This window comes from Pristiophorus japonicus, unplaced genomic scaffold (genome assembly GCF_044704955.1).
Source record: "Pristiophorus japonicus isolate sPriJap1 unplaced genomic scaffold, sPriJap1.hap1 HAP1_SCAFFOLD_588, whole genome shotgun sequence".
NCBI classification, from domain to species: domain Eukaryota; kingdom Metazoa; phylum Chordata; class Chondrichthyes; family Pristiophoridae; genus Pristiophorus; species Pristiophorus japonicus.
In genome coordinates, this window is record NW_027254497.1 from 203,895 (window position 1) to 227,546 (window position 23,652).

Here is a 23,652-nt window from a genome sequence, read left to right on the forward strand (position 1 = left end):
TTTAACACACTTTGTCCCTTTAGAATTTTGCTGTAATGTGGCCTTTTTTGATTTTTGGCTTGTGTTTCTCTGCCCTCCACTTTTACTTTTCTTCTTTCTATCTTTTGCTTCTGCCCCCATTCTACTTCCCTCCGTCTCCCTGCATAGGTTCCCATCCCCCTGCCATATTAGTTTAACCCCTCTCCAACAGCACTAGCAAACACTCCCCCTAGGACATTGGTTCCAATCCTGCCCAGGTGGGACCATCCGGTTTGTACCGGTCCCACCTTCCCCAGTCCCAGGAATTTGAATCCCTTCCTTCTGCACCACTCCTCAAGCAACGTATTCATCTGAGTTATCATGTGAAGTTTCTGTTAATGTGCTGTCAAACATTGAAATCTTCATTTTCAACACTTTGTGTTCTTGGACAGATTTGTGTGCACCTTTGGAAGTGGGTAAGTGAGTTGCAGTGAATGGTGAGACATAACGGTACTCCCCACAATGCTAATAAGTGTGAAGGAATGGCTTGGACGTTTTAGGGATGCTTTATGTTATTTTTGTGGGGTGGTGCCAACCTGGTGCATCATGTGGCAGCCAGGGCGTGCAGCCTCAAGTAAAGTAAATCTGGCCATGGTGAGGCCATCCCTGGCATCCCAGGCAGAAATCTGGTCAGGTGCTGATGACCTCTGTCCTGTGCAGCATTAGGTGATTGCGGAGAAGGTTGATGTGGTTATTGGTGCTGTTGGTGTGCCTGGTGATGCTGGTGTTGGGGCTGATTGTGGTCAGATTCTGAGGATCAAGGTGAGACAGTATAAAGACTTGCAGCCTTCTGAATCAGTAGTGAAAATGTAGTTTAGAGAATCTAATGGTTAAGGGAACATTTCTCAATCATCTGGAAGCTTTGACTTGACATTTGAAGTTGTCAACTGAACAACTGATTCAATGGCTAGTGACCTCCCACCTCAGCTTCACAGATGAGATCTAGGCACAGCAGGAAACCGGTGGGCGACCTGTCAAATTCAAAAGGCTGGGAAAAATGCATTGTTAAGTGGCTGCAAACAAGCCACTAATGATTTGAATTGTGTCCCCTGCCACTGCCTGATGGGTCTGCTCAGCGCTGGCAGATCCGACATTGGGAAATGCAGGTTTGCGCATTCTCATATCACATCCCCAACTAACAGGAGGATGATATCTGACCTACTACCTTCATAATCTCTCCTGTTCCCCTAGTTATCCATGCCCTTCATGTTACACTTTTCACCATCTCCCTTACCCAGAAATCCTTCCTTCAGCACAAGCATCCCACTGGTTTATTTCCTATGTCCATCACCTGCATGCTGCATATGTCTGTTTTCAGTATGCTTCTGAAGTCCATCTTCATACATGAAGCTGGGAAGATTTCATGCACAAATTGCCACCTTCTCTATCCCTGATTCTTCCCTTCCAGGAATGGCAGCACGTAACAGAATTTAGTCTCCGTTCCTCAATACAACATATGTATGCTGTATCAAGGAACGGAGACTAAATTCTGTTGGTGAGGCCTTCCTAGAAGCAGTCACGCAGCATCTCACCTAGTCCTGTATCATGGAATCTCACTCTGGCAGGAACCAGGACACAGGAACATAGGAATTGCTAGATAAATAACTATCAATCTCTGTCTAGTTTGCCTTGTACCATCCTGACAGTCACATGATACAATGATAATGGAGTTGTTGACAACTCATAGTAGTCAGTCTCTATTGATTGTCGACAACAGACCCAAATGTGAGGTGAGGAAATCCCCAGTGGTCGAGAGCTTGTGGAACCATAGATCCAAAATCAACTGTTCGTCCCAACACAAGAAATCAATCTAATTTTAATTGTAATGAATCAATACTATCTGTTTCCACTGTCTCCACAGGGAGCCTGTTCCGTATATTTACCATTTGCTCACTGATATATTTCCGCAGAACGCAGCCATCCACCTCAGGGTATTGGAATGTCAGCAAGTAAGCAAGTGATGAAAGGGGAGCAGGAAGCCTTTCACTGGAGATGAGACTTCTCCCTCCACAGCATGTGAGGCCATGAACCCTGATGTCCAGGAATCAGCTTTTCAAAGAAACAATGCTTCTTAATATGTAATGAACAATGAGGAGGATAGTAACAGATTTTAGCAGGACATTTCAGACGGGTGAAATGGTCAGACACATGGCAGATTAAATTTAATGCAAAGAAGTGTGAAGTGATGCATTTTGGAAGAAAAATGAGGAGAGGCAATCTAAACTAAATGGCACCATTTTAAAGGGGGTGCAGGAACAGAAAGACCTTGAGGTTCACATACACAAATCTTTGAAGGTGGCAGGACAAGTTGAGAAGGCTGTTAAAAAAGCATACTGGATCTTTGGGTTTATGAACAGAGTAATAGGAGCCAAAATTTAACTTTGCCCGAAACGGGTCACGCCTTCTGCTCCTGAAGTATTTTTTCCATCGCTTCAGATGAGGGCACCTCTTTCAGTAAATTCAGCTCTTTGGCGTTTTTTTTTAAGCGGATCGGAAGTCGGTCATGATGGGGGCAGAAATGGGGCGGTAAGTACTCTAGAGGGGTGGAAGTGGAGGCGGGACAGAGTCTCTGCCGCTGTCAATCAGCAGCAGAGCAGAGATGACGTCATGACGTGTGTGTGCCACCACACTTTCCTCTTTACTTAAAGGGGAGAGCCTTTGGCATTTTGAAATTTTGGTCTGCTGGGCCACCAGGGAGGGTTTCGGTCAAACCTGTGCTCTGACACCCAAGAGGGGGTGCCAGGTGGCCTTTTGGTGGCCCGGCCGAACCCGGGGGAATAATTGTCGGCCCGACCTAGCAGTCAAGAAAAAAACCATGGCGGCCATGGCAGTGCACCCGCCCCTTAAAAGGCTGCCACACTGCGTGGCTCACAGACTGAAAGCAAGGTGCACCAACAGAAAAAGCTGTCGGGGGCACCGCGCGGCAGATTAAAGATTTTTGGAGGTAAATTTCATGGGAGGTGCGATGGAGGTACGGCAGATCGGCAGTACGTCCTTTGATGATGCAGTTAGGATAGTTGGCAGCAGTGGGGTGGAAGTGGGGACCAGCAGAAAAATCTCCAAGCTGAATTTCACTGGACCCGAAGTCGGCGGCCACCTGGCCATTGCTTTCTGGCAATAAGAGGCCTTTTTGGGAGCTGAATTTTTGGCCCCACAGTGTATACAAGCTAGGAAGTTATGCTGAACCTTTATAAAACACTGGTGATGCCTCAGTTAGAGTATTGTGTCCAATTCTGGGCACCACACTTTAGGAAGGCTGTCAAGGCCTTAGGGAGGATGCAGAGGAGATTTACCAAAATGGTACCAAGGATGAGGGAGTTAATTTATATAGAGAGACTGGAGAAGCAGAAGCAGAAATTGTTCTCCATTGAGCAGAGAAGTAAAAGGGAAGATTTAATAGAGGTGTTCAAAATTATACAGGGTTTTGATACAGCAAATAGGGAGAAACATGTTTCCAGTGGCAGGAGGGTCAGTAACCAGATATTTGATATATGTGACAAAAATGCCAGAGCGGAGATGAGGAGAATTTTTTTTATGCAGCGAGTTGTTATATCTGGAATGCAATGCCTGAAAGGGTAGTGGAGGCATATTCAATAATAAATTTCAACAAGAAATTGGATATATACTTGAACAGGAGAAATGTGCAGGGCTATACGGAAAGAGCAAGGGAGTGGAATGAATTGGAAAGCTCTTCAAAGAGCCAGCACAGATCTGATGGCTGAATGGCGTGAGAGTCGGGAGGAGCTCAACAAGGAGCGGGAAATCGAGGCCCAGATAAAAGGGCACGGGGGAGGAGCCAGCTGGTGCAGGGACAAAAAGTAAAAAGAATCGAAATCGAAGTGTGACATCACAGCCAAGCAGGTAAGTGATTGGCTGGTGGATTGATGAGTATTTTTTCTTTTCTTTAAGAAACCTTTGGCATTGTTGTAAGTTAGGAACTGTAATTAAATATATAAGTGATCTTTATTATCTAAAGAGAACCAGCTAATTAAATCGGCTGTTTGCCGAGTAGTGGCTGGGTGTGTTTTGCTAAGGTTCAGAGTTTAGTTCTACAGTACTTGATAGTTGCGAATGTAACTAGAGGGATGGCAGGGCAGCTCAGTCCCATGGATTGCACATCCTGTGGTGTGTGGGAAATCCTGGATGCTTCGCGCAGCCGGGACAACCACATGTGCAGGAGGTGTCTCCACCTCGAGCTCCGTAATTTGGAGCTTGAGCGGCGGCTGGAGTCACTACTGTGCATCCATGAGACTGAGACCTATGTGGATAGCACGTTTCTAGAGGCGGTCACCCCACAGCTTAAGAGTCTGCAGGCAGGTAGGGATTGGGTGACCGTTGGAAGAAGAGGAGGACTAGGCAGGTAGCGCAGGAGTCCCCTGAATCTATCTCGCTCTCCAAACAGCACTCTGTTCTGAGTACCGGTGAGGGTGATGGTGGCTCTGGGGAGTGCAGCCAGAGCCAAGTCCATGGCACCACGGATGGCTCAGCTGCACGGGGGTTGGCGGTGGGGGGGAGGTGGAAGAATGGAAGAGCTATAGTGGTAGGGGATTCAATAGTCAGGGGAGCAGACAGGCATTTCTGCGGCCGCAGACGTGACTCCAGGATGGTGTGTTGCCTTCTTGGTGCCAGGGTCAAGGATGTCACTGAGTGGCTGCAGGGCATTCTGGGGGGAGAGGGTGAACAGCTAGAGGCCATGGTTCACATCGGTACCAATGACATAGGTAGGAAGAGGGATGAGGTCCTGCAGGCAGAGTTTAGGGAGCTAGGAGAGAGATTAAAAAGCAGGACCTCAAAGGTTGTAATCTCCAGATTACTCCCAGTGCCACGAGCTAGTGAGTATAAAAATAGGAGGATAAAGCAGATGAATACGTGGCTGAAGAGAAGGTGCAGGCGGGAGGGCTTTAGTTTCCTGAGGCATTGGGACCGCTTTCGGGGAGGTGGGACCTGTACAAGCCGGATGGGTTGCACCTCAACAGAGCTGGGACCAATATCCTTGCGGAGGGATTTGCTAGTGCTGTTGAGGAGGGTTTAAACTAGCTTGGCAGGGGGATGGGAACCTGAAAATAGATTCAGTAGGGAGGGGAGTAAAGTTGGAATTAGAAAGCAAAAATAAAGAAAGTAAGTTTGAAGGAGAGAGGAAACAAGCAGGAAAAAAGGATAAAAAAACAAATTTAAAGGCACTTTGTCTAAATGCACGTAGCATTTGTAACAAAGTAGATGAGTTGATGGCACAAATTGAGACAAATGGGTATGATCTGATAGCCATTACTGAGACGTGGTTGCAAGGTGACCAGGACTGGGAATTAAATATTCAGGGGTACTTGACAATCCGGAAGGACAGACAGTAAGGAAAAGGAGGTGGGGTAACTCTATTGATAAAGGATGGAATCACTGCAATAGTGAAAAACGATATTGGCTCAAGTGATCAGGATGTTGAAACAGTTTGGGTGGAGATAAGGAATAGTAAGGGGAAAAAGTCACTGGTGGGCGTAGTCTATTGGTCCCCTAACAGTAGCAAGTCTGTTAGTCGGAGCATAAACCAGGAAGTAGTGGGGCTTGTAAAAAGGGAACAGCAATAACCATGGGTGATTTTAACCTCCATATTGATTGAACAAATCAAATTGGTCAGAGTAGCCTTGAGGAAGAGTTCATAGAGTGCATAAGGTTCCTTGAGCAGTATGTATCAGAACCAACCACAGGGCAGGCTATCTTAGATCTGGTCCTGTGTAATGAGACAGGATTAATAAACAATCTCCAAGTAAAGGATCCCCTTGGAATGAGTGATCATAGCATGATTGAATTTCAAATTCAGATGGAGGGTGAAGAAATTGGATCTCTAACCAGCGTACTAAGCTTAAATAAAGGGGAATATGAAGGTATGAGGGCAGAGTTGGGTAAAGTGGACTGGGAAAATAGATTAAAGTGTTGGATGGTTGATGAACAGTGGTGTACATTTAAGAAGTTATAGAAACATAGAAACATAGAAAATAGGTGCAGGAGTAGGCCATTCGGCCCTTCTAGCCTGCACCGCCATTCAATGAGTTCATGGCTGAACATTCAACTTCAGTACCCCATTCCTGCTTTCTCGCCATACCCCTTGATCCCCCTAGTAGTAAGGACCTCATCTAACTCCTTTTTGAATATATTTAGTGAATTGGCCTCAACAACTTTCTGTGGTAGAGAATTCCACAGGTTCACCACTCTCTGGGTGAAGAAGTTCCTCCGCATCTCGGTCCTAAATGGCTTACCCCTTATCCTTAGACTGTGACCTCTGGTTCTGGACTTCCCCAACATTGGGAACATTCTTCCTGCATCTAACCTGTCTAACCCCGTCAGAATTTTAAATGTTTCTATGAGGTCCCCTCTCATTCTTCTGAACTCCAGTGAATACAAGCCCAGTTGATCCAGTCTTTCTTGATAGGTCAGTCCCGCCATCCCGGGAATCAGTCTGGTGAACCTTCGCTGCACTCCCTCAATAGCAAGAATGTCCTTCCTCAGGTTATGAGACCAAAACTGTACACAATACTCCAGGTATGGCCTCACCAATGCCCTGTACAACTGTAGCAACACCTCCCTGTCCCTGTACTCAAATCCCCTTGCTATGAAGGCCAACATGCCATTTGCTTTCTTAACCGCCTGCTGCACCTGCATGCCAACCTTCAATGACTGATGTACCATGACACCCAGGTCTCTTTGCACCTCCCCTTTTCCTAATCTGTCACCATTCAGATAATAGTCTGTCTCTCTGTTTTTACCACCAAAGTGGATAACCTCACATTTATCCACATTATACTTCATCTGCCATGCATTTGCCCACTCACCTAACCTATCCAAGTCACTCTGCAGCCTCACAGCATCCTCCTCGCAGCTCACACTGCCACCCAACTTAGTGTCATCCGCAAATTTGGAGATACTACATTTAATCCCCTCATCTAAATCATTAATGTACAGTGTAAACAACTCTCAAGAAAAATATGTTCCAGTGAGGAGGAAAGGGTGTAAGAGAAAAGATAGCCATCCGTGGCTAACTAAAGAAATAAAGGATGGTATCCAATTAAAAACAAGGGCATACAATGTGGCCAAAACTAATGCGAGGACAGAGGATTAGGAAGCTTTTGAAAGCCAGCAAAGGATGATTAAAAAAACGATTAAGAAAGGGAAGATAGAGTTTGAAAGTAAACTAGCACGAAATATAAAAACAGACAGCAAGAATTTCTATAGGTATATAAAGAGAAACAGAGTAGCTAAAGTAAATGTTGGTCCCTTAGAGGACGAGACTGGGGAATAAATAATGGGAAACATGGAGATGGCAGAAACTCTGAACAAATACTTTGTATCCGTCTTTACAGTAGAGGGCACTAACAATATCCCAACAGTGGATAGTCAAGGGGCTATGAGGGGAAGGAACTTAACACAAGCACAATCACTAAGGAGATGGTACTCAGTCAGATAATGGGACTAAAGGCAGATAAATCACCTGGACCTGATGGCTTGCATCTTAGGGTCTTAAGAGAAGTAGTGGCAGGGATTGTGGATGCATTGGTTGTAATTTACCAAAATTCCCTAGATTCTGGGGAGGTCCCAGCAGATTGGAAAACTGTAAATGTAACACCACTATTTAAAAAAGGAGGCAGACAAAAGGAAGGAAACTATAGACCAGTTAGCCTAATATCTGTGATTGGGAAAATGTTGGAGTCCATTATTAAAGAAGCAATAGCAGGACATTTGAAAAAGCAAAATTCAGTCAGGCTGCGTCAGCATGGATTTGTGAAGGGGAAGTCATGTTTGACAAATTTGCTGGAATTCTTTGAGGCTGTAATGAACAGGGTGGATAAAGGGGAACCAGTGGATGTGGTGTATTTGGACTTCCAGAAGGCATTTGACAAGGTGCCACATAAAAGGTTACTGCACAAGATAAAAGTTCACCGGTTTGGGGGCTAATATATTAGCTTGGATAGAGTATTGGCTAACTAACAGAAAACAGAGAGTCGGGATAAATGGTTCATTCTCTGGTTGGCAACCAGTAACTAGTGGGGTGCCGCAGGGATCAGTGCTGGGACCCCAACTATTTACAATCTATATAAACGACTTGGAAGAAGGGACTGAGTGTAACGTAGCCAAGTTTGCTGACGATACAAAGATGGGAGGAAAAGCAATGTGTGAGGAGGACACAAAAAATCTGCAAAAGGACATAAACAGGCTAAGTGAGTGGGCAAAAATTTGGCAGATGGAATATAATGTTGGAAAGTGTGAGGTCATGCACTTTGGCAGAAAAAAATCAATGAGCAAATTATTGCATGAAACACAAAAGTATAGTATGCAGGTACAGCAAGTGATCAGGAAGGCCAATGAAATATTGGCCTTTATTGCAAAGGGGATGGAGTATAAAAGCAGGGAAGTCTTGCTATAGCTATACAAGGTATTGGTGAGGCCACACCTGGAATACTGCATGCAGCTTTGTTTTCCATATTTACAAAAGGGTAATCTTGCTTTGCAGGCAGTTGAGAGAAGGTTCACTAGGTTGATTCTGGGGATGGGGAAAGTTGAGTAGGTTGGGCCTCTACTCATTGGAATTCAGAAGAATGAGAGGTCATCTTATCGAAACGTATAAGATTATGAGGGGACTTGACAAGGTGGATGGAGAAAGGATGTTTCCACTGATGGGGGATATTATATCTTGACCAAAGAGTCAGAGTAGATACTGCAAGCTCAAAGTAAGGTGTGACCGTAGTCCTTTATCACAGATTTCAGAGCGCCTCTCCAGCCTGTGAGGTCTCCTTATATACAGGTGCTCCCAAGAGATCCCACAATCCCTTGGGACTCCAGGGGATAAGCCCTCTGGTGGTTAGACATGGTATTTACAGGTTTACATACATAACAACACTCCCCCCCCCCCCAAAGTCAATAGTGTAACTATATACAATGTGAGTTGATCTGGGACCTTCCTTTCCCTGGTTGATCATCTCGGTGCAAATGCTGGTGTTGGTGAATCATTTGTTGGGCCTTCGCTGGGTTGCTGTGCAGCTGGCCTTGCTGGGCTGCTGGGGGTGGTGAGTCATGCTGGGCTGCTACAGGTGATGGGTTCTGTTTCATGGTCAACCGCAGGGTCGGTTGCCACTTGTGTGTGTTGGAGGGTCGAAAAAGGTAGAGTCTATTGTGGGTTGTTCTGGATAGCCCGTAAATCTGAGCTTGGTTAGGTCCAAGTGTTCCTGCAGGTGAGTCCATTTGCGAGTTTGACCACAAATACCCTACTCCCCTCTTTGGCCAAAACAGTGCCAGCAAGACACTTGGGACCTTGTCCATAGTTCAACACAAATACAGGATAATTTATCTCAATTTCACGTGACACATTTGCACGATTATGATATGTGTTCTGATGAAGCCGCCTGCTCTCTACCTGTTCATGTAGATCAGGGTGGACTAACGAGAGCCTTGTCTTAAGTGCCCTTTTCATGAGCAGTTCAGCAGGAGGAACCCCAGTCAGCGAGTGGGGTCTTGTGCGGTAACTAAGCAGGACTCAGGATAAGCGAGTCTGCAGTGAGCCTTCAGTTACTCTTTTCAAGCTCTGCTTGATTGTTTGAACTGCTCGTTCTGCCTGACCGCTGGATGCTGGCATAAATGGGGCAGACGTGACATGTTTGATCCCATTGCAGGTCATGAATTCCTTGAATTCGGCACTGGTAAAGCACGGCCCATTGTCACTTACAAGGACATCAGGCAGGCTGTTTGTGGCAAACATGGCCCGTAGGCTTTCAATGGTGGCAGCGGACGTGCTTGCTGACATTATCACATATTCAATCCATTTGGTGTATGCATCTACAACCACTAAAAACATTTTTCCCAAGAACGAGCTTCCATAGTCGACATGGACCCTAGGTTTGGAGAGCCAGGACCATTAACTTAGTGGCGCCTCCCTGGATGCATTGCTTAACTGGGAACATGAATTACATTTGTGCACGCAGGACTCTAAGTCTGCATCGATACCGGGCCACCACACGTGGGATCTGGCTATTGCTTTCATCATTACGATGCCTGGGTGGGTGCCGTGGAGATCACTAATGAAGGTGTCACTGCCCTTTTTTGGCACTACTACCCGATTACCCCATAGGAGGTAGTCTGCCTGTATACACATTTCATCTTTGCGCTGCTGGTACGTCTTTATTTCTTCCTGCATCTCTCACGGGACACTAGACCAACTCCCGTGGAGCAAACAGTTTTTCACTAAGGACAGTAAGGGGTCCTGGCTCGTCCAGGTTCTGATTTTTCGGGTGGTAACAGGTGATTGCTCACTCTCGAATGCTTCCATTACCATGACTAAATCTGCAGGATGTGCCATCTCCATCCCTGTGGTGGGCAATGGCAGCTTACTGAGAGCATCGGCACAGTTTTCTGTGCCTGGCTTGTGGCAGATGGCATAGTTTTATGCGGACAACATGAGCACCCATCTCTGGATGTGGGCCGATGCATTCGTATTTATCCCCTTATTTTCAGAAAAGAGGGATATAAGCGGCTTATGGTCGGTTTCCAATTCAAATTTGAGCCCGAACAGATATTGATGCATTTTCTTTACCCTGTAAACACATGCTAACGCTTCTTTTTCGATCATACTGTAGGCCCGCTTAGCCTTAGACAGACTTCTGGATGCATAAGCAATCGGTTGCAATTTCCCAAATTCATTAGCTTGTTGCAATACAGACCCAACCCCGTACGACGATGCATCACATGCTAGTACCAAACGCTTACATGGATCGTACAACACAAGCAATTAGTTTGAACATAACAGATTCCTTGCTTTCTCAAAGGCATTTTCTTGGCTTTTACCACATATCCATTCATCTCCTTTATGCAGTAAAGAGTGCAGGGATTCTAACAATGTGCTAAGACCAAGTAAGAAGTTACCAAACTAGTTCAGGAGTCCTAGAAACGACCGCAGCTCCGTCACGTTCTGTGGTCTCAGTACGTTCTTGATTGCCTCCGTCTTCGAATCGGTGGGCCTGATGCCATCCGCCGCGATTCTTCTCCCCAGGAACTCCACTTCAGGCGCCAGGAAAATGCACTTCGAACATTTTAGCCAGAGCCCAACACGATTAAGCTGACTAAGAACCTCCTCCAGGTTCTGCAGGTGCTCAATGCTGTCCCGACCAGTAACCAAGATGTCGTTCTGGAAGACCACGGTGCGCGGGATCGACTTCAGCAAGCTTTCCATGTTCCTCTGGAATATCGCCACAGCCGATCGAATCCCAAACAGGGATCTGTTGTAAATGAAGAGAACTTTGTGCGTGTTGATGCAGGTGAGGCCTTTTGATGATTCCTCCAGCTCTTGCATCATGTAGGCCGAGGTCAAGTCCAGCTTCGTGAACATTTTCCCTCCTGCCAGCATCGCAAATAGGTCATCTACCTTTGGTAGTGGGTATTGAGCCTGCAGTGAGAAACGATTGATAGTTACTTTGTAATTACCACAGATTCTGACGGTGCCGTTTCCCTTGAGGACTGGAACAATCGGGCTGGCCCACTCAACGAATTCAATCGGCGAAATGATGCCCTCTCATTGCAGCCTGTCCAGCTCGATCTCCACCCTCTCTCTCATCATGTAAGGTACCACTCTCACGTTGTGATGGAAGGGTCGCGCCTTTGCTCCTTGGAAATTCCTGATGCCTGGTTCGAACAGCGCAGGGAACTAGTTTAGAACCTGGGCACATGAGGTGTCGTCGACGGACGAAAGCGCTCGGACGTCGTCCCAGTTTCAGCGTATCTTTCTCAGCCAGCTCCTGCCAAACAGCGTGGGACCATCGCTCGGTACCAGCCAGAGTGGTAACTCGTGCACCACTCCATCGTAGGAGACCTTTACGGTAGCACTGCCAATTATGGGAATCAGTTCCTTTGAGTATGTTCTCAGTTTAGTACGAATGGGAGTCAGGCCTGGCCTTGAAGCCTTGCTGCATCACAATTTAGCGAAAGTTTTTTTGCTCATTATGGACTGGCTTGCGCCCGTGTCCAGCTCCATGGAGACCAGGAGTCCATTTAATTCAACCTTCAGCATTATCGAGGGACACTTTGTGATAAACGTGTCGGTCTGAGGCTCTGGTTCATCATGATCCACCGTGGATCTGTCCTCCTCTGCAACATGATGGTTTGCAGGATTAGCAGGGTTTGCAGCTCGCCTGCACATGAACTGGAGGTGTCCCATTGTTCCACAGCCATTGCAAACGTATCCTTTGAAGCAGTATGAATGGAATCGATGATCATCCCTGAAGCGCCAACAAGGTGTTAATTGACTTGTATTCACCACCCTTGGTGGTGGACTCTGAGCCATCTGCGGACGTGCAGCTACAGGCGTGAAGGTCCTGCCATGTACATTTCGATTCAAAAACAACGTTACTTTGTTTGCAGCAGCACTAGTGCGCTGAGAAATTTGTTTGGTATTGTCACTGGTGGCGATAAACGCCTCGGCTATCGCTATGGCTTTACTCAAGTTTGGGGTCTCTACCGTCAAAAGTTTGCAAGTATTACTTCATGTCCAGTGCCAAGTACAAAGAAGTCCCTGAGCATGTGCTCCAAGTGTCCTTCAAATTCACAATGTCCTGCAAGGCGCCTTAGCTCGGCAACGTAGCTTGCCACTTCCTGGCCTTCAGACCTCTTGAACGTGTAGAACCGATACCTCGCCATTAGAACGCTTTCCTTCGGGTTTCGATACTCCCAGATAAGTGTGCAATTTGTCTGTGGGTTTCGCTGGAGTGAGCAGGTTTTTCATGAGGCCATACGTTGATGCCCCGCAAATGGGAAGGAGGCTTGCCCTTCGTTTGACAGCGTTTGTTTCTCCTTCCAGCTTGTTGGCCACGACGTATTGGTCGAGTTGGTCCACGAAGGTTTCCCAATCATCTCCCTCCAAAGATTTCTCCATGATGCCCACAGTTCTCCATCTGTACCTCATCAGTTGTTATATCTTGAACAAAGAGTCAGACAAGATACTGCAAGCTCAAAGAAAGGTGTGACCATAATCCTTCATTATACACCTCAGAGCGCCTCTCCAGCTTGTGAGGCCTCCTTATATACAGGTGCTCCCAAGGGATTGTGGGATCCCTTAGGACTCCAGGGGATATGCCCTCTGGTGGTTAGACATGGTATTTACAGGTTTACATACATAACAGGGGAGACTAGAACTAGAGGGCATAATCTTCGAATAAGAGGCTGCCAATTTAAAACAGAGATGAGGAGAAATTTCTTCTCTGAGCGTTGTAAATCTGAGGAACTCGCTGCCTCAGAGAGCTGTGGAAACTGGGACATTGAATAAATTTAAGACAGAAATAGACAGTTTCTTAAATGATAAAGGAATAAGGGGTTATGGGGAGTGGGCAGGGAAGTGGACCTGAAGCCATGATTGTATTAAATAGCGGAGCAGGCGCGAGGGGCCGGATGACCTACTCCTGCTCCTATTTCTTATGTTCTGAAGATTTTATGAGAAGTTGTTGGAGTCATGCTGGACTATGCCAAGGAGCCTCTGACCCATGACAGCAAATATGGAGAAGTCTACAACCTGCCTTGTTCACAGTTCTGGCACAGCATGGAAACTTACCTCCCTGTTGGACAACATGAAGGCAAATGGCATGTTGGCCTTCATAGCGAGAGGATTTGAGTACAGGAGCAGGGAGGTCTTACTACATAGAAACATAGAAACATAGAAAATAGGTGCAGGAGTAGGCCATTCGGTCCTTCAAGCCTGCACCGCCATTCAATGAGTTCATGGCTGAACATGCAACTTCAGTACCCCATACCTGCTTTCTCGCCATACCCCTTGATCCCCCAAGTAGTAAGGACTACATCTAACTCCTTTTTGAATATATTTAGTGAATTGTCCTCAACAACTTCCTGTGGTAGAGAATTCCACAGGTTCACCACTCTCTCAGTCCTAAATGGCTTACCCCTTATCCTTAGACTGTGACCCCTGGTTCTGGACTTCCCCAACATTGGGAACATTCTTCCTGCATCCAACCTGTCTGAACCCGTCAGAATTTTAAACATTTCTATGAGATCTCCTCTCATTCTTCTGAACTCCAGTGAATACAAGCCCAGTTGAGCCAGTCTTTCTTGATATGTCAGTCCCGCCATCCTGAGAATTAGTCTGGTGAACCTTCGCTGCACTCGCTCAATAACAAGAATGTCCTTCCTCAAGTTAGGAGACCAAAACTGTACACAATACTCCAGGTGTGGCCTCACCAAGGCCCTGTACAACTGTAGTAACACCTCCCTGACCCTGTACACAAATCCCCTCGCTATGAAGGCCAACATGCCATTTGCTTTCTTAACCGCCTGCTGTACCTGCATGCCAACCTTCAATGACTGATGTACCATAACACCCAGGTCTCGTTGCACCTCCCCTTTTCCTAATCTGTCACCATTCAGATAATAGTCTGTCTCTCTGTTTTTACCACCAAAATGAATAACCTCACATTTATCCACATTATACTTCATCTGCCATGCATTTGCCCACTCACCTAACCTATCCAAGTCGCTCTGCAGCCTCATAGCATCCTCCTCGCAGCTCACACTGCCACCCAACTTAGTGTCATCCTCAAATTTGGAGATACTACATTTAACCCCCTCGTCTAAATCATTAATGTACAATGTAAACAGCTGGGGCCCCAGCACAGAACCTTGCAGTACCCCACTAGTCACTGCCTACCATTCTGAAAAGTACCCATTTACTCCCACTCTTTGCTTCCTGTCTGCCAACCAGTTCTCAATCCACGTCAGCACACTACCCCCAATCCCATGTGCTTTAACTTTGCACATTAATCTCTTGTGTGGGACCTTGCCGAAGGCCTTCTGAAAGTCCAAATACACCACATCAACTGGTTCTCCCTTGTCCACTCTACTGGAAACATCCTCAAAAATTCCAGAAGATTTGTCAAGCATGATTTCCCTTTCACAAATCCATGCTGACTTGGACCTATCATTTCACCTCTTTCCAAATGCGCTGCTATGACATCCTTAATAATTTATTCCATCATTTTAGCAACTACCGATGTCAGGCTGACCTGTCTATAATTCCCTGTTTTCTCTCCCTCCTTTTTAAAAAAGTGGGTTTACGTTGGCTACACTCCACACCATAGGAACTGATCTAGAATCTTTGGAATGTTGGAAAATGACTGTCAATGCTTCCGCTATTTCCAAGGCCACCTCCTTAAGTACTCTGGGATGTAGTCCATCAGGCTCTGGGGATTTATCGGCCTTCAATCCGATCAATTTCCCCAACACAATTTCCCGACTAATAAGGATTTCCCTCAGTTCCTCCTTCTTACTAGACCCTCTGACCCCTTTTATATCCGGAAGGTTGTCTTGTGTCTCCCTTAGTGAATACTGAACCGAAGTACTTGTTCAATTGGTCTGCCATTTCTTTGTTCCCCGTTATGACTTCCCCTGATTTTGACTGCAGGGGACCTACATTTGTCTTTACTAACCTTTTTCTCTTTACATATCTATAGAAGCTTTTGCAGTTCATCTTAATGTTCCCTGCAAGTTTCCTCTCGTACTCTATTTTCCCTGCCCTAATCAAACCCTTTGCCCTCCTCTGCTGAGTTCTAAATTTCTCCCAGTCCCCGGGTTCGCTGCTATTTCTGGCCAATTTGTATGCCACTTCCTTGGCTTTAATACTATCCCTGATTTCCCTTGATAGCCACGGTTGAGCCACCTTCCCTTTTTTATTTTTATGCCAGACAGGGATGTACAATTGTTGTAGTTCATCCATGCGGTCTCCAAATGTCTACCATTGCCCATCCACTGTCAACCCCTTAAGTATCATTCGTCAATCTATCCTAGCCAATTCACGCCTCATACCTTCAAAGTTACCCTTCTTTAAGTTCTGTACCATGGTCTCTGAATTAACTGTTTCATTCTCCATCCTAATGTAGAATTCCACCATATTATGGTCACTCTTCTCCAAGGGACCTCGCACAACGAGATTGCTAATTAATCTTCTCTCATTACACAACACCCAGTCTAAGATGGCCTCCCCTCTAGTTGGTTCCTCGACATATTGGTCTAGAAAACCATCCCTTATGCACTCCAGGAAATCCTCCTCTACCGTATTGCTTCCAGTTTGGTTAGCCCAATCTATATGCATATTAAAGTCATCCATGATAACTGCTGCACCTTTATTGGATGCACCCCTAATTTCCTGTTTGATGCCCTCCCCAACATCACTACTGCTGTTTGGAGGTCTGTACACAACACCCACTAACCTTTTTTGCCCTTTGGTGTTGTACAGAGCCTTGGTGAGGCCACACCTTGAATATTGTATACAGTTTTGATCTCCTAATCTGAGGAAGGACATTGTTGCTATTGAGGGAGTGCAGCGAAGGTTCATCAGACTGATTCCCAGGATGACAGGACTGACATATGAAGAAAGACTGGATCGACTAGGCTTATATTCAATGGAATTTAGAAGAATGAAAGGGGATCTTATAGAAACACACAAAATTCTGATGGGATTGGACAGGGTAGATGCAGGAAGAATGTTCGCGATGTTGGGGAAGTCCAGAACCAGGGGTTACAGTCTAAGGATAAGGAGTAAGCCATTTAGGACCGAGATGAGGAGAAACTTCTTCACTCAGAAAGTTGTGAGCATGTTGAATTCTCTATCACAGAAAGTTGTTGAGGCCAGTTTATTAAATATATTCAAAAGGGAGTTAGATGTGGCCCTTACAGCTAAAGGGATCAAGGAGTATGGTGAGAAAGCAGGAATGGGGTACTGAAGTTGCATGATCAGCCATGATCATATTGAATGGTGGTGCAGGCTCGAAGGGCAGAATGGCCTACTCTTGCAGCTACTTTCTATGTTTCCATGTTTCTAACATAGTTGGAGAAAATACCTAAATGAGGCAAAGGTTAGGTACAGGCTCCGCAGTGGAGTCTGTTCATCCACACAACAGCAGGCACATTGACGTAGAGGCTTACAGCAAGGACCAACTGGGGCTACCAATGGGTGTTGCTGCTGTCTCTCCTGATGGCAACACTTTCACAGCATCCTGCCCATCCTCTCCCCACCAGTGAGCTTGCACTAAGAATCATTAAAATCAAGCACAGCATGAACCAACTGCTAGGAAAGGGAAGCACCATGGTGGCAGGCAGTAGGCACAGAAATACTATTTTATATTTTCATTAATAAATAATTTATGTGTGTCATTAGCTGAGTTAGCAGAGTTTCATTCTAGAGCTAAGGGGCTAGGAAAGGATCAGAATGATGTAAGGTTCGAAAATCCACGGCCGCATTTGAAATACCGTAAGGACAAGAAAACTAACATGGGATCGTTCCATACACTAAATGAACATTCTTGGCCAAGTAAAAGCAGGCTGGGAAAATGTGGGGGCGGATACAGACATTGTGGAGTCTGGCTCACAAGCGAGACAGGGGCACTGGCCAGTGGGGGAAAAGTGCATTCTAGCAGGCCAATCAGGGGTCGAGTCGGGCCTGAAGTGGGGAAATTTTCAACCAATAAGGACTCCCCGGCCCAGTTTGAAAATGACTCCCGCCTTCCCCCCCCCCAATCAAACTACGAATGTGGGCCATTATCTACCTAATTAATATGGACAATAGCTCTGAATCAAAACTATGAATCACTGCAGGAATGGCCCACTGACTCCCAGGACTATAACAAAGGACCCACAGACTTCCCGGCACCTATGTACACTGAAACAATACCCTGGTCCTCACACCTGCATGTAACTGTGACATCTTCTGATTAAATATTCAAAACTATCTCCCTGCCCAAACTTACACAATGGACCACCCACTGGGTTTGAGCGCGAAAAGACCAGAACGGAATTGAATACAAATATAGCACACAGAACCACCAGAAAAGCAGTTGTGGAGAAAACAGCTGTGGAGAAAAGACAGTTGTGGAAAAAGGGAGTTGTGGACCAAAAAGGAGCTGAGAGAGTTTTGCAAACTTTGATTTTGGTTGAGACTAAAAACGCACGAGCCAACCTCCTGGTTAGTAAGTGGCAGCAGGTGCTGCTGTTAGCCCTGAACACACTGGACAGGGTGAGAATAGTCGAAGCATCAGGCTGGGGCACGCAGAGCTGTGCAGACCTGGACACCTGGTTCAATAACCTGGATTCACAGCTGGAGTCGGACGATAACCGAGAGGCAGATAGAAGAAACCGACGCAACATCGAGGAGGAAACCCAAACAACAACATAAAACCCACCCCAGAGGGACCCCGAGCTGCAATACGCACCCCCAGAACCCCGAGTTGATAGGATTGAGAGTATAGCCCAAACCCCCTCACAGACTCAATTTAGGATAGGAATTGGTCGGAAGGGTGGGAGTGGGAGATGTGGTTGTGTGTGAATGGAATGTTTTAACCTCTTGTTTTCCCCTTCCCTGTTGCGAGACTTTTCGGGTTGTTGAATGAGATTTTGCCATTACTGCTATTTTATGACCTCTTCCTATGCCCTCTATCTTTGTGTTTGCTATTCTAATTAAACAACATTCACCATTTTGTACTCTTATCCATTGTGTCTGGTGTCTCATTACTCACCCATCCTCATAAATCGCACGTACAGAACTCAAGGGGAGTGTGGATTCGAACCCACACCCCAAGCTCCCCTTACAATGATGATGCTGGAAAAGAAGGAGGGTGTAGTGGGATATGGTGAGGTTTCATTTTTATTGAAGGTATGGAGGGGAAGACTTCCTTAGAAAGACCAGCTGAATGTCTCAGACTGCCGGCAAAACTCCTTGTGATCTTCCTTCAACCTATTGTACCTCATTCTACAACTGCTCTTCTGAGGTCTCTGCTGCAGCTCTTCCAAGTAAATGGGGCCGATATTCGGTACCAGTTTGTGATCAGTACCCGAGGCGTGGTGGGTCTTTCTACGCCAGGCATGGAAATTCCTGGCAGCGAAATTGGGGTTACCTCCCCCAAGAGGAAGTGGAGCACAATGTCGCACACTCCACTTTCTCTCGGGGGTGGATCTGGGGCGCTAAAAGTGGTAATTTTGCACCACTATGCAGAGAGCCAGGTAGCACTGGCGGGAGCACAGGGTCCTTCCCTTCTGTTAAAGGGGAGGGCACACTGCAAACTCTGCAATGGGGAGAAGGGGGGTCACCATTTCTCCACCGGGAAGCGGGGTGCTGTGGTAGCAGCCCGGCACAGAAGCGGAGTGCCGGGCTGTAACATTGTGGTACGGACTCCGCGAATTGAAAAAGGCATTGCTGTGACCAGTAAGCCAGCCATTTTAGATTTTCTCCTCACAAGTTCGCGACCTGGGAAGCTGGCTTGGGCATTGCCCATGGCAGCCTCACGAGGCGCTATCGAATTTTTGCTCCGGGGCAAAAACAGGTCACAGCGCACGGTGATGACGTTGTCATTGCTGGCACAGCAGCCTCGGCACTACCGACAGAAGCGGGGCGGTACCGGTTTTCATTTCCGCTAACTCCCACGGAACTCACGGAATCCAGTAGTGGCCCTGTGCCCCGGGCGAGAAGTTGTTTGCACCCCATTACCATCCCCCTCGGGTCGCTAACGGGGGACGCAAACGACACAAATTTCTCCCCCATCTCTCAACCATCAGATTGTGGAGAATGTAGCACATCAGGATGATCCAGGAAACTTTTGCTGGACTGCCCCCAATCTATTAAGGTATTGGAAGCACTGCTAGAGGATGTCAAGGCAACAGTGGGTATCTTTAATCCCCCAGAATCTAACACTCCACTAGCTGGAGATAAAAGACTTGGCAGTTACTTGCAGGAGTCCACAAAAATGGATGTTGAAACCATAGTGATTCATGCAGGTGGAACTGCTTTTCAGGAGGAATACAAAGGGCATGATGACATGTGTGACATGATGACAACCCTGGACTTTGGGGCATCCTGTCATTTTGAAGAGGCACAGGGCTCAAATCTGTTGCTCCTGTAGTCCACGGTGAACTTAATATGATTATTGGATCTTTTGAACAAGGCATCAGTCATTTGTTGAATGCAATAATGCACTACTGATTGACTGATGTCACACATGTTCCCAATGTAGAAACTCCGAAGCAAGAATAATGATGGGAGCAGGACTTTGACTGACATTGGCAGCACTGTGCCTAACTCTACACATGATTGCCGGTTCTCCTGCTACAGTTCACAGAGTTCTTGAACCATATCCCTGAGGAAAGAGGTCTACAAAGATATTACTCCTCTGTCAGTTTGAAAATAATCCTGTGTGGGTAAGACATGTATTCTCCAATGAGGTATTCTCCAATGCCTGATACAGCACCCCCTGTCAACATCCAATACACCCAAGGAACTATTCAAGATAAACAACAACACCAGTACCTGGCTGCGTTTTTGCAGCAACAAGCTATGAATGAATCTCTTACATAAACCCAAGGCGTATGCATTTCTGTATAAGACTTCAATTTATGGGTTAATTTATTCTGTGCAAGCTACAGAAGAAATTAAATTCATTTGTATCAATTTCTTTTGAATTGCAAGCAGTTTTGTGCTATCAAGCATACTCCCAAATATTCATCTGTCTTTACCCACCATCGCTATCATTCATCCAGAGTTGGGCACTATTCACAGACAATACTGTCCTCTCTTAATATTTGATGACCTTTTTAAATAACACCTTCATTTTTACTGGATCAGTAATCACATTCCAATCTACTTTTTCAATTGCATTTCATCATGTAGATGTTTGCGGTTTCCTGTTCCAATGCACACTACACAATCAACATTACCAACGTTATTTGCAATATCTCCTTTAGTATGATGATACTGAAATATTCTAAAATGCAGAGTGCTTTTTAAATTTATGGCACTTCCCTGTGTGAGCACATTGACTAATTTACAAGGTAAATTCGCACCGCTGTTAGGATCCGGGACATTTGTAGCTTATGGGTGCGCTGCCCATCATTTTCTGATGCATGCTTAGATTTTGTGCTCAAGTCTCTGGAGTGGGGCCTGAACTCACAACCTTGAACCCAGAGGCGAGAGTGCTACCAGAGAGCCACAACTGACAATTAAAATAATATAATAATTTTATACAAAAATATTAGTTACTTTTGGTGCTGTTACAGTAAATAACGATGATAGTTGTGGAGACTGCTACAGAGTAATTAAGGCAATTATCACACTGCTTTGATCTGAGATTAGAATCCCGCAATCCAGCTAGCCGATTGATACGGGTGATGATTTTGTGCATTTCTCAGCCAGACTGCTAGCTAACTCCGATCCCACCATAGAATAGAAGGTAAGAGGAGATTTAAAAAATACATACTCACGTCTTACGAACAGTTCTATTGGTGCAAAACGTGTTGGATGATTTATCAGACAGGTTACATTCTCCAAGCTGTTTCTATATTGTGTTGGTTTGTAGTTGCTGGTAACTCTCCTGGTTGCATTTTGGTTCTGAGTCCTATTTCTTCCTCTCATTGAGATAGTTGATGACAACCACACAATATTTGGTGCTAGGCCGCCATTAGCAGCTCTGCACATTGTCACAAGTTGATCTTTAAAGTCGGTGTGATGCATTTTATTAAAAGCAGGAGGGACTAGAGAGGGCAACAAATTAAGACATTATTTGTCAATTAGAACAATATGAAGACTGCAATATCATTCAGGAATTAAGTATCTCATTACATCAATGGATTCAATTTTATGACCATAGTATTTCTTAATTTCCATGCATCTTAATGAACCAGTTCAAGAAATTCTTTGAAAACCATTTGAAAGTTTTATCTTCACACTGTCTAATATAATACAATGACAAGGGGTAGTGAAATGTTTTATTACAGTTAACTTACTCAGAACTGTCAGCAGTACTCGATTTTCTGTGGCTGCGCAAGAGTTTGTAAATACACAAGTGTTTGGCTTTTCAGTAATAAGCTGGCTATTACTGACTCTGTTGGTTAATGAGGCATTGATGAGTTTCGAACAGGTGGCATTTCCTAAAGAGCTGTTCTTTAAGATTACAGCAAGGGAATGCATCGTTTTGTTGTATTCCACCTGCCATCGAGGACTGCTGATTGCTGCTTTCTCAGTTAATTCACAACGTGAGCCCACACCATTTCCAAGTCCAGATCGACGTTTTTTCTGTATTTGTTTCCCTGCAGAAATAACTTAATATTAATGCCAAAAATCTTAAAGAGATATAAATGTAATAATACATTTTGACAGTGAGAACTTCTTGGTTGATAGTATTGAGTCTTCAACAATGACAGGAAAGAAGTTCTTTAACAGCAGATTCATTCTCTGCCACTCGTGTCCTGTCCTGTATTAACACTACCACCCTTGTCCTTGATGACCTACATTGGCTCCCAGTCATTCAAAATATTAACTTTAACATCCTTGGCCTCATATTCAAATCCCACTATGGATTCACCTCATTCTCTCTGTGCAATTTGTTCAGATCTATATCCCCTCCTGAACACTCCATTACTCTGAATCTAGCATTTGCATATTCCCCCTCTCTCTGCTACTAAATTGGTGCAAGGATCTTTAGTTTCCTGGATCCTACTCTTTACACCTTCCTCCCTAAACCTTTCCACCTCTCCAACTCTCTCTACACCCTTAAAAACCTTCTTAAGATCAATTTATTCGACCAAGCGTACATTCACACATCCTAATCTCTCCTTTCCTGCTGAGTGCCTGTTTTCTTACTGCAATTTGTGTCGGGATGTTTAGTTACTTAAAAGATGTTATAGAAATTGTAATGTGTTGATGTAAGAAACTATTTTTAAACTATCTCTTTCGATAAAGTAGCTTAAAGGGGCATTGTATCCTGGTATAATAAATGAATATTTTCAGGTTTGAAATCCAAAGTGTACACATTAACATTAGACGTATTCAAGGCTTTTAAATTGTGATTTAAAACTAGCAAGTACAAAGCTAGGGCTCTACATGTGAGACAGTGAGTTAATCTTTTACTCTGGGAAGCAAAACATGGAAACAAAAAGAGAAGTCGGCCGAGAATTAAGTACAGAAATTTCTATCGAAGGATTACCATCATGTATGTTGAATTAATGGGTTTGGAGGATACTGACAGAAGCACCAACGATAGTCGACCGATGGAAATGATGAGAGTTGATCTCGGCCAGAATGACGGTAGGGGTGCTACAGTTGAGCTCAGCAGAAGGAAATAAAGTTGTCCAGGGTTCTCACTTCTGATTGTTATTTAGTGATTCCTACTGGAAACATACTTGTGCGGATGTTGGGTTAGGACAGGATCAGTCTCAGCTGTGCCCTTCTCTACTCTCTTGTTGAAATGAGTATTGACCCTCATTGTCAAGCCTCACAAATGTATAGAGATTACTTGGATGAAGTGCTGGAGAATGCAGTTCCCATGGAGCCATAACCCAACATACAGCAAGCACTTTCAAGAGTGAGGAGGAGTGAGAACGTGAAAAATTTCACCAAGAAGAAAAGAAAATGCAACCCTTTGCTCCACCATTGGTGACACAACCTTCAGCCTCCTTGATTCTGCTCTTTTGAAGACCCTCCCTGAACCTCTCCACCTCTCACACCACCTTTAAAAACTTTCTCAAAAACAATTTATTTAATCAGGCTTTCAGTTACCCCTCCGAATCTCTCGCTTCCTGGTTTGGTGCCTGTTTCCTGGCACCTATTTGTGAAGCTCTGCATTG

At 45.3% G+C, this 23,652-nt stretch overlaps 1 protein-coding gene across 1 annotated transcript in view; it reads right to left on the reverse strand.

The window, feature by feature from the left end:
• LOC139255165 (nectin-1-like) overlaps window positions 1-23,652 on the reverse strand; it is a 222,651-nt gene that overhangs the window by 161,744 nt on the left and 37,255 nt on the right. The window contains exons 2-3 of the mRNA XM_070873879.1: window positions 21,814-22,116; window positions 21,292-21,561 (exon numbers count right to left, since the gene is read on the reverse strand). Coding sequence (XP_070729980.1) covers window positions 21,292-21,561; window positions 21,814-22,116 — 573 coding nt within the window. The remainder of the gene's footprint in view (window positions 1-21,291; window positions 21,562-21,813; window positions 22,117-23,652) is intronic.